Here is an 11,031-nt window from a genome sequence, read left to right as displayed (position 1 = left end):
TAGGAGAGAAGGAAAATGCAAAACTCGTGTCGCGATGGAAGAAAATGACTACGCGAGAGGTTGCATCGGAAAGTGTTGCAACATTTAGAATGATCCTATAGGGAAAAAGATAATCTTTTTCCATTCCTCGATATTCCACGTTTCTGCTTCTTTTATTGCAAAATCTATAAAGATAATGAATATTACTGTGTATTCCAACTCTTTTCGTAAAGCTTATTAATTTTAATAGGTTTTCCATCGAATACTAATAGAATCGCATTTTCGATGGAATCAACAAATCAAGATAAGATTTCATGACAGGAAAATAGAGAAAGGAACGTCCCTCGATACGTATTATTTTAATTATGATCGTCCGTGTCGTCCTTGTAAGTATATTTGTTACAGTTATCAACGGCACTGACCCTTGAGAAAAGTAAAAAGTTGAATAACGCAGACACCTGATTCGCAGATTTGAAAATACCGATTTTGCGATATATTTGTAAGAACGATACGTGGTACTAATTTTTCATAATGTTTCTATTTTCTAATATTAAGTATCCATCGCTTTATTATATTTTTTTTCCTAACATTACAATGCTAATGAGAGACATGGATATTGAGCTTGATTTTCAAGGAGCTATAATAATTTTCTAATAAATTTTCTGACTAATATGATGCTTAACGATTAGTCACGTAAGATTATCGTATCGATACATATGTATATTTTCGTTTCATATATTCATCGTATGTATTATATTTAATATACATATATTATACGTACAGTGTGTAATTATTTTCGTTTGTAGAAATTGTTTTTAATTTTCTTAATTATAAGACATTTTTTTAAGCTGTCACAATAAACAAGATCGACTTCTCTGAACAAAAAATGTATAAATTTATTAATAAACGAGATTCGTAAGTGTAATTGTCGATGAAGTACAAATTATATTCCACTATCTTTAATATTTGAGATACTCGTTATTCTCATAAATAATCACATATCGGCTTAGCTCGTTTCTTCTAATAACATGATAACTTCATTAAGCTTACATTATCGATCTAATAAAAAAATAAGATAAACGAAGGGATAGGTTCGTTAATTGTAAAGCTCTTTGATGTTTTTGAGATATCACATTTCGCGTTTAGGATAGGCAGGAAGGAAATAACGGTGATACCTATTTCTTGTCTTGGTGAGAAAGCTTGGCGCGTATTAACGTCGTCCTAGGAAGGAAGTATACTTACCAGAGAAGCGCATTAACTTCGTTCGTTTACGTATCTACTTGCCATCACGAGTCTAACGCGTACGTATATAGTAGATATAGGTATGTCTTCTTCTGGTGCTCCTAACAATAAGAGAAGAAGAGACGGCACTCGGCCCTTCTAACGGTGCTTTCGCGTCGTTTTACGCGGCTCTTCTCTTTCGAAACACACGAGCATAATCATGCGACGTTGCGAGAAATATACGTCCTGAGTGGTTCGTGAGCTACCTAGAAGAAGAGAGAGAAGAAGAAGAAGAAGAAGAAGAAGAAGAAGAAGAGGAAGAAGAAGAAGAGTGAGATAGAGAAAATGAGAGAATGGAAGAGAAAGAGAGAAAGAGAAAGAGAGGAGAGAGCAGAAGGAAGACGTACGAAGGGGTGTTCTCATATATAGACAAGCGAAGAGATGACAGAGGGTGAAAAGGGGGTGGAACGGTGGGGGTATACGAAGAGAGTCGGGCTAAAAGGTACGAAGAAGGAGTGCTTTGCTCGTAACATCGAATAGAACAGGAACATAAAACGTTGGGTAGGAGGGTACTGTTAGGAGCGCGTTGGTCTCCTGCAATTTCCTCAGGATCAACAAACTCAGTCCCGTCGGCTTATTAACTTTTATGAGGGGCGATCGTCGAGAGGTAAAAAAGTTGCGAATGCTATGGTATACTCTTTTTCTTTCTCTCTCTCTCTCTCTCGTTCTCTTTTTTCTCATTTTTCTTTTTCTTTTTCTTTTTTTATATCGTTCGCTTTCTTTTACTCTTTTTATCCAGACCCCAAGAGATCCGGGAGTCTCCAAAAATTTTCTGAGGAATTCTTCTATTCGAGTTGGACCAATTCGAGCTCTTTTACTCGTAAATTCATTGACGATGTGGCTCTATAATTTTTAAGATACTTATGAACTTACCGTTCTTGAAAAGTACTCTCTTGTGGTAGGTATTCGTATTTTTATAACATCGTGAGAATTTTGCGAAGGGTTGTTTTAGGATCGTTACGCTTGATTGTATCGATATGGTTTTAAGTTATTTTTATTTTTTTATTATTTGTGCTTTGCTTTTTTTCGAACGTGAAAAATCTGTACGAATAGTTTTCCCGAAGAAATACATTTTATCGACATTTTTTTTTGTTTACTCGAATCCATTGGGCCAGGTGTGCTTCGCTAATTGCATCAACGTAAATGATACCAGATGAAAGAATATTTTTTCTGCGCGCTTTGCCACGTACTACATAACTATATATATATATATATATATACATATATATCGTTGGTAACGATGTGCAATTTATCGAGTGTAAGCGAATATCGCTTTAAAAAGGGAAAATTTATTTCTAATTGCGTCGCGTCATACCGTTTTATAATAGATACAAATTTTCTCATCAGATGTATTCACGAACGAAGTTTACTGTTTCCTATCCCTTGGGATAGATTTACTGGCGAACATTTCTCAGATTTATTCGCTCTAAAAGAAAAAAAAGGAAGAAAGAAAACATTTAAAAAGTTTGGCTTGAGTTTTTTTATTAATTTACATAAACTTTATGATTGGGTGTTCATTTTTTTAAATTATATATTAAAAGCGAATAAGCAATTAACAGATTTTGGAAAAATTTATATGCCAAAAATACTGAACGTTTGATCAAATTTAAAACGTTTTTAATATAATATTTTTCTTTATTACTTTTACCGCCCTTTAAAAAGTTCTTTTAAAGGTTTCCAATACAAATATATATCTTTGATTATATCTCGACAGAAACTGTAGCACAGCTCATATTAAACTTGACTCGCATTCTAAAAAAAGTAAAAGGAAAAAAAAGAATGAAAATAAACGCGTGGGACATGGGCAGGAATAATTAAATGTAATGCTTTTAATAGGAACGGCGCGTGCTCTTTAAAAGACGAAAGTATAATTTCGTAAAAAGCGTAGACTCGTTATAAAATAAAAAGAGAGTAAGGGAGAGAGAGAAAGAGAGAAAAAGAAGCTATCGAAACGTGACCTGAGCAAAAACGTAAGAAATTACAGTAATTTGATAATTAGACTGCCGATTTTCTTTACGCAAATGCATATTTTTTTTGGAAAGTAATAATAATTTGAAATGTAAATAAAATTTTGTTAGTTTTTGTATATAAATTATTTATGTTGCATATTTTATATTTTGCATATATTTTTTTAAGTAAACGTGTAAAAGTATATTTCAGTTTGCCATATATATTTTTAAAATCCGATATTATTCACTGAAGTTTCAGACCAATATGTCGCAAGTCAAGTAAAATCTTGATAAATTTACTAGTAAAATTCTATAGTGTATAGAGACGTTATTTACGATATTACTTAATTCTTTAGGGAATGACAACAAGTACAATTCATATTTTCTTGAATCTAAAAATGTGTGATAATTTAATGATAAATCTAAATGCATACATTATTTTTTATTTTGAAATGTAATGTAGTTCTGAAAGGAAATTCCTGAAACTATATTATAAATCGTTAAAATTTAAAAAGGCAAAATTAACAAATTAAAATTCAACAAGCTTTGTTTTTAACGATCATCAGTAAATAATGAAGTTATCATTATTATATCATGTTTTTAAATATACTTATAACATATATCAAATATTTTTGCATATCTTCTTGTTAGATTGCTGCATATGTTTGCTTATATATACTATATTTTCATATTTTACATATATTACTCGCATATTTTAATGTATTTTAAGTGCATAAATATCCACAGTCCGCTGATAATATTATTAAAAAAAAAAAGGAAAAAAAGTATGGGAAGAAATGGATGCAAAATTCCATTGAAAAAGTTTTTTTTCACAAAACTTCGGTCGGCCATAGTCGACTACGTAAATTTCACAGATATTTACGTGCAAATATCGCGTTCGTTTTTCTCTCGGAACGATGAAGTTTCTTTCTTAGCGTTTGCACATAAATCTCTCGTGAAAATTTTTGCGGCCGTGGCAAAAGGGAAGTATATCTTCATTTTCCATCGTCGAGTTTTGCCAGAGGCTCTGTTGGTCCTTTGGGCTTCTTCTTCCTTCCAACTAATTCGTAGGCGATCTTTCTACAAGAACGTTGTATTCTAGCACCGATTCATGAATTAAACAACGTGAACTAACTTCACATCTACAAGCTATTTTGTTTGTGGTATCTATTGCATGTGAGGAAACGCGTTAAAGATGTGCGAATATTACTTCCTTTTACTTATGGGGAAATTCGAGAAAGGGAAAGATAGAGGAAACAAAATAGAGAACAATGGAGTCTGACCAATTACGTACGACCCACCGGAAGCACTGGTCTATTTGAAGATACGCAATTTTTTTCGTTCTTAGGTCTCTTAAGCTACCCTTCAAGGCACCCTTTTCTGAGTAAAAGGTTCTCAAGTACGCAAGTTCACGAAGATAACACTTGAAAAAATCTCGTTTCTATTTGTTCATAATAACGTTCTTATGTTTTTCTTTGTTTGATGCACAATTTGTTGCTTAACATTACTTGCCTTGTAAATTTTGTTTAGTCTTCTCTTCCTTTTTTCTTCTTACAAAATAATAGAATTCTAATTTGTGAAAAAAATCACGTTTACGTGTAGCATGTATACAATAAAGATATTGCTTTGTTCTCAGTAGCTTAAACGTGTCTTTAAAACGTGTTCACGATATAATCATTTATTTTACGTTGCCACACGTAACAAAGAACAAACGAGTTTAACAAACATTTTGCGTAATTGCTTGGTATTTCGAAAATGTTCGATTAATCTAGTTTACTTGTCTTTTCTTTTTACATGATTTGCATACTATATTGTTCTTTTCTATCCCTTTTTAATGAGCTACTTTGCTATTTTCGTTTTCACAACCACTCGAGAAACACGCCAATTATGGACGAATAATGACGTGATCATGGTAACTCGTTTGTTTGAAACTTTCTAAGAATATATAATTCAAGAATTACGTACCTCCACGTAGGTAAATATTTGTTACATCCGTTTATTTTAATTTTACTTCACGTAGGAGTACGAGGTAAATATGATTGTTAAATAAGGATGTTATTACATATATTATAATATTTCATTTTACCTACTCTTTATTGCTTGCATCCGCCTTCATCGGCATTTTTATGAAGCAATTTGATGACAGTGGCTATTGTAGTAGTTGCAACTGTTGAATTTGCATAAGAATGAACCCTGGTAACGAAAAGTCGATCAAAGGAGGTAATTAGTTGTGTAATATGATAATATTATTTCAATAAAATATATATATCGTATACAATTTTATGTATTGCACAAAGCTCATCTTTTCGCACAAAGCAAGATAATACTATTATTATTTTATTATACTCTACTTTCCAATCGACGCCGTACCACATTGTGTTCTCTATCTTTATCGCCTGTCTATATATATATATTGTCTAGCCGATTAATCGAGCATGGTTTACTTTAAATTTTGAAAATACGGTTATTGTCCAACCATAAATAAACCCTAGTAATAAGTCGAATATAAACATTTATAAATATTGACAATTTTAAAGTTCAGTCAATCCTAGAATGACCTAGAATCTTATGAATTCCGAATTCTGTTAATATTGGTTTTAATGAATTTATTTTTTATTAATATATTTATTAATATGTATTTAAAAAAGAAGAACCTGATATTTTATTTTACATGAATTGTATACATAATCGTATGTGTTAAATAGGTTTTTTGTGAAGGGATTTGTGTAAATCTAGTAAGAGAATAATAAAATAGAAAGAAGAGGCTATTTTTAAAGCGATTACTCTAATGGTAGCTCTGGATGACATTGTGGTTTATCTCTTGATGTTCCTATATCGACGAAAACGGTAGACGAGTATGACGTAAAGAAACAGCTTGAAGAGGAAGGGAAGGAAAAGTTCAGATTAGGAGCTTTACTTCAGAGTCCTTCGTCAAGGACGATCGTGCTCGTTTAGCCGCTTAGCCTCGATCTTCCGGGCTTTACAATTAAGCTACCGCGTTTCCCAGTGACGTACATCGTGAGGGAAAGCTTTCTCGTAATTATGTTACGTCATTAAGGACATTGTTAACCCTTGGGAATATTCGTGAACGTTGGAATCGTCGTTTTGCGGTTACTGTTGCTCCTTTTGCTAAGAAATATAACCATATCCAATACTCGATTTCACTTCGATACGAGGCAAATGGATCCTGTCTAATTGTATTTTCTCATTGGATATTATCCGGTTAATAAGATAAAATCGAGAACGTAAAGGAAAACGAGAAAAAGAGAATAACAAAGTTGAAGATATTCAAATGCTTGATTCGTAAAGATTTTATTGAAACGTGCATGCACGCTCGTTAAAAGTTTTGTATTGTTATACGAAATGGTCACCCTTGAGAATTTGTTGAACATTAGTTGAATAGATTTCATAGACAAGATAAAGGGCCAAAATATAAGAGCTTACTGTTTATTTGGGATTTTAGACATCCTCTATGAATACTCAGCTTAACAAAATTTCCTAAGCCGGCTTATAAATTTAAGAAAATTTAAAAACATTCGTCTCCTAAGTTTACTTATGAAATATTTATTTCATAATCATAATTTAATGCTGTGTCACTTCATACTAGGGATTTCACATAAAATAGTTCAAGTATATATTCTAGGACCAATGGTGTCAAACAGATGGCCTGCAAGATTCTGAAATGCAACTCGCGTCTTAAAGTTTGAATCATGGATACAACATTAAATACCTTTAATTGTTTATTTATTTAAATTTTATTGTAAAAAACTTTTTTTTATTTTACCTGCAACCTGTAGATTCTCAAACTCAATTTAGTGGTCTGTGTTCATATTTGAGTTAAATATCACTATTCTAAAAGAATAGTAAGGAGCAATCAAGAATATCCTTCCTTACACTTTCCTCGTTTTTTTACTCTTTTACTTCTTTTTTATGAATTTTCCTATCCGGTTTGCCGAATGATTAGTTACCTTGGCGAGTTCTAACATCAATCAACTCCAAACTTTATCAAGATTCAAGACACGTTAGTTTAACATTATGAATTTCATATTTTTATACTAACAAAATGTGTGAATTTTGCTGAAAATATTTATTCAGTTTAACGTCATCGTAAATTAATGCGAAAATTCTAAAATTGTTTGTTTCTTTTAATATCAGTTTTCTTCTTACTGAACATTGAATACGCTTGCTCACTTTCAAATTATCCAGCAACCCGTGAAGTTTCGCATCAAGGAAGCGTAATTTTCATTCTAACGAGAGTTCGTTACATGTTCGAGATTAGCTTGAAGCTCTTCTTCACGGTTTTCGAGTCCGATCTGCAGCATATCTACGCACTACCGATCGGTTACGAGCCGCTTGTGAAACGAGAGAAATTCTCGAGGCCTCCTTTAACGTGAAGAAGATTTCATTGCAATCAGCTACGTTCATGTTTCTATCGTTCGTAGCGTAACGAAATTTAAGTAGCATGAAGAAAAGGAGTGAGGAAGGGAAGGAGAGATGGAACGTGAGAAATAGAGAGATAGAGGGGGAGAGATAGAGAAAGAGAGAGAGAGAGAGAGAGAAAGATAGAGTGAGATGAACAGATCAACGGTTGAGAATAACCAATCTAATTTGTGCCAATTCGAGAAGAGAAGGGATGAGCATATTGCCAGGGGCGTATAATGTAGGTATAAAATCTTGTTCAGTTTCACTTTTTGTTAGTCTATTTATAAAACTTTTTCTTTACTATTATCAGTAATCTTTAATTGGATAGAGTTATTTGAACAGTTTTCTAAATTTGTTTTCTGATTAAAAATCTAAAAAAGATACGTTTAAGTAAATAGAATCATGTTGAATGTAGTTTGTTAGGTAAATTAACTAAACACAAATCTTACACAAATCTCAAGTCAATAAACCTATACTGTCAATTAAAGTTCTTATCTTATCAGTAAAAATATGATTAATTAAATAAATAAAGAGAGTTACTTTGGAGTAAATCTTAAGAGTTATGATAGTATAAAACTGTATTAATATTATCTGAAAGAAGTTGGAAATACTTCATTCAATGTGATTAGATTGTTAAGTACATTTCGAAATTAAATACAGACCTAATTAAGAATTCTTACAAATGTGTAATAGTGATAAAAATTTGTAATGTCATCGAAAGCATGATTGATAAGATTAATTAAAAAAATTCGTTTAAAATTCTATGTAGCGAATAACACAAATACAATACTGTCTATATACTATCTGGCAGAGGTCGGAAAGATCTCAGTCAATACGAGTTCGAATGTACGTGCGGACGGTTGGTTTGAGAGTTCTACTAAAATGTATTTACGTTGGATGAATTTGTGCTTTTATGTTTACATTGTGTTATGTTTCATTTGCTTCGAGACGAAAAGTGAGTTTCTTGAAAAATCATCTGAAAAGAAATTAAAGATTCTTGGCCTTTTTCCACATCCCGGAAAAAGTCATTTCTTCGTTATTCAGCCTATATTAGAAGAATTAGCTAGGCGTGGACATGAAGTTACAGTGATCTCGTATTTTCCAAGAACAAACAGTAGCAAAGTAAAAGAATCGCTACCAAATTATAAGGATATCAGTTTGGTTAGTGATAATTATGAGGTTGCCGAGGAATCGGTTAATTTAGGCAAAATACGTCACATTCCGATCGTTACTGTAATAACGGAATTGCTTTTCCTTAGCAAACGTGGTCAAAAAAGTTGTGAAGATGGAATGACCAATCCTGGGGTTCTCGAATTCCTTCATTCGAACCAAACAATTGACCTAATATTTATCGAGAACTTTAATACTGATTGCTTTTTGAGTTTCGTGCATAAGTACAAGGTGCCTTTCGTGGGAATATCAACTTGTCAAATTATGAGCTGGATGAATAATCATATTGGAAATCCCGATGATGAAGCTAACATACCTAGTGTATTTGGACACAGAAAAATGCCGATGAATTTTTACGATAGAACTGCAAATCTGCTATGGATTCGTGTACAAAATATTATATACGATTTTTGGTACGATTATCATCATCGTGGCCCAGCTGAGAAACTTTTTGGATCCGATTTACCAAGATTCGTAGACATTGCCAAACAACAATCACTTTTATTGACGAACACACATTGGTCTATTCATGGTTCTAGACCACAACTTCCAAATATTATTGAAATTGGTGGGGTTCATCTGCCGTCTTCAGTTAAACCACTACCACAAGACCTTGCTAAGTTTCTCGATGAAGCAACAGAAGGTGTACTGTACTTTTGTCTTGGATCCATGATTAAAGCATCAACGATGCCTCCAGCTAGGCTTCAGGTTATTATTAATGTCCTTAGGTCTATACCAAGAAAGATTGTTTGGAAATGGGAAGATGATAATTTTACTGCGAAACCTGATAACGTTTTCATCAGCAAATGGTTACCACAATTCGACATATTAAGTAAGTAGAAAACAAATCGAGTAATTCTATCAATTTAGTATTAGAACAGACGAACCGAGCTCTCCTTGTTGTCGATCTTATTTCCTTAAACTGATTGATCTTTCAGTTCGCGTTTTGCATTTCCTTGTACTTTATAAACTGATGAGATTGATTTCTCAAATAAAATGAGTATTTATAAGTATCGTATGTATATATTATAATAAATATTTAAATGAACATGTGCATCTCTATTATATTTTTATAATAGTTATTTAATTTATACATATATCTTATTAAAATTTTATATCTTATAATATTACATATAGAGATTAATTTTGATATCCGGATACTATAAGATTTTTATTTTGCTCGCAATAAATAAAAAGATTCTAAATCGGAATAAAAAAACATCCATGGTCAGGTATAATATTAAGGCACTGTATTTAGTTAACAATTTCATAAATTTTATTTATATTATTTTTAAAATATTTATTAAATAATACATTTAAAGTGAAATAATATCTAAGTTTAATGTAATTAAAATGTGCTGATCGGGTTATACTTATATAATAAATGCTTAAAAAGAAAAAAATTATATAATAAGATAAGAAAGGAGATAAAAGATTAGAATGTTGAAGATAAGATTATAAAATTTGAAATTGAATTAGCAGACTTCGTATCATTGAATTATTTTCTTTTCTTTCAATGTTAAATTTGGAATGTTAATAATTCATATTATGACACCAGAAAATAAAAAATCAAACCATTTTTCTCCTTGATGCTTTAGATGGAAAATTAATGATCCTCAGTCATCGCGAACAATCATTTCCGTCAATTTTTCATTTTAGTGTAAGTAAGACAGGTAAAAAGATTTTTCGAATGGCTTTGACGTAGAAACGATCAATGGAAATCCCCCTGTAGAACATCACATGATTCGATGTTTTCGTAACGGCGATATTACGTATCACGTTCAATCATAAATTTCTCCCTTGAAATATCGGCTACAAAGAAATCCTGGTCGTGCTAAACGCAATCAATTAATTAGAGGTTTGGTTATTTTCGTGTTGTTTACTGGACTTTTATTATTTCTCCATTTTTGATCTTTAAATTAATTCAATAGAAAAAGAAATAAAGGTATCGAAGTTGATATTTTTAAAATGTATATAAATTATATATTTTAAAAGTTTTATTCTCGATAGATAAGAAAATTCAAGTTAATGAGTTGCTATTGTTGACAGTAAATTTACAAATTATCCTTCTTCTCCTTCAGTTACTTTTATAAATAATATGTACATATATCATTATCAATTTTCATATCGTTCAAAAATGTAAACGTCTTATTGTTCGTTGACACATCTTATCGTCACAGTAATAACAGAGATACTCAAAGTGAACAGAGTAATTATCTTAAAATATCAC

The 11,031-nt window shown here is 31.6% G+C and overlaps 1 protein-coding gene across 1 annotated transcript in view; it reads left to right on the top strand.

Annotated features, from left to right (window-relative positions):
- Window positions 1-191: 191 nt before the first annotated feature.
- The window catches only part of LOC122514786 (UDP-glycosyltransferase UGT5-like), a gene marked incomplete at its 5' end in the record, with an annotated part of 52,495 nt that continues 41,655 nt past the window's right edge, over window positions 192-11,031 (top strand). The window contains 4 exons of the mRNA XM_043631862.1: window positions 192-229; window positions 3,490-3,511; window positions 8,047-8,054; window positions 8,366-9,633. Of these exons, the coding sequence (XP_043487797.1) occupies window positions 192-229; window positions 3,490-3,511; window positions 8,047-8,054; window positions 8,366-9,633 (1,336 nt within the window). The remainder of the gene's footprint in view (window positions 230-3,489; window positions 3,512-8,046; window positions 8,055-8,365; window positions 9,634-11,031) is intronic.

Source organism: Polistes fuscatus, unplaced genomic scaffold, assembly GCF_010416935.1.
Source record: "Polistes fuscatus isolate 324 unplaced genomic scaffold, CU_Pfus_HIC Scaffold1, whole genome shotgun sequence".
Taxonomy (NCBI): Eukaryota; Metazoa; Arthropoda; class Insecta; order Hymenoptera; family Vespidae; genus Polistes; species Polistes fuscatus.
Note: the sequence above shows the minus strand (reverse complement) of the source record. Positions and strands in the feature narration are given on the sequence as shown.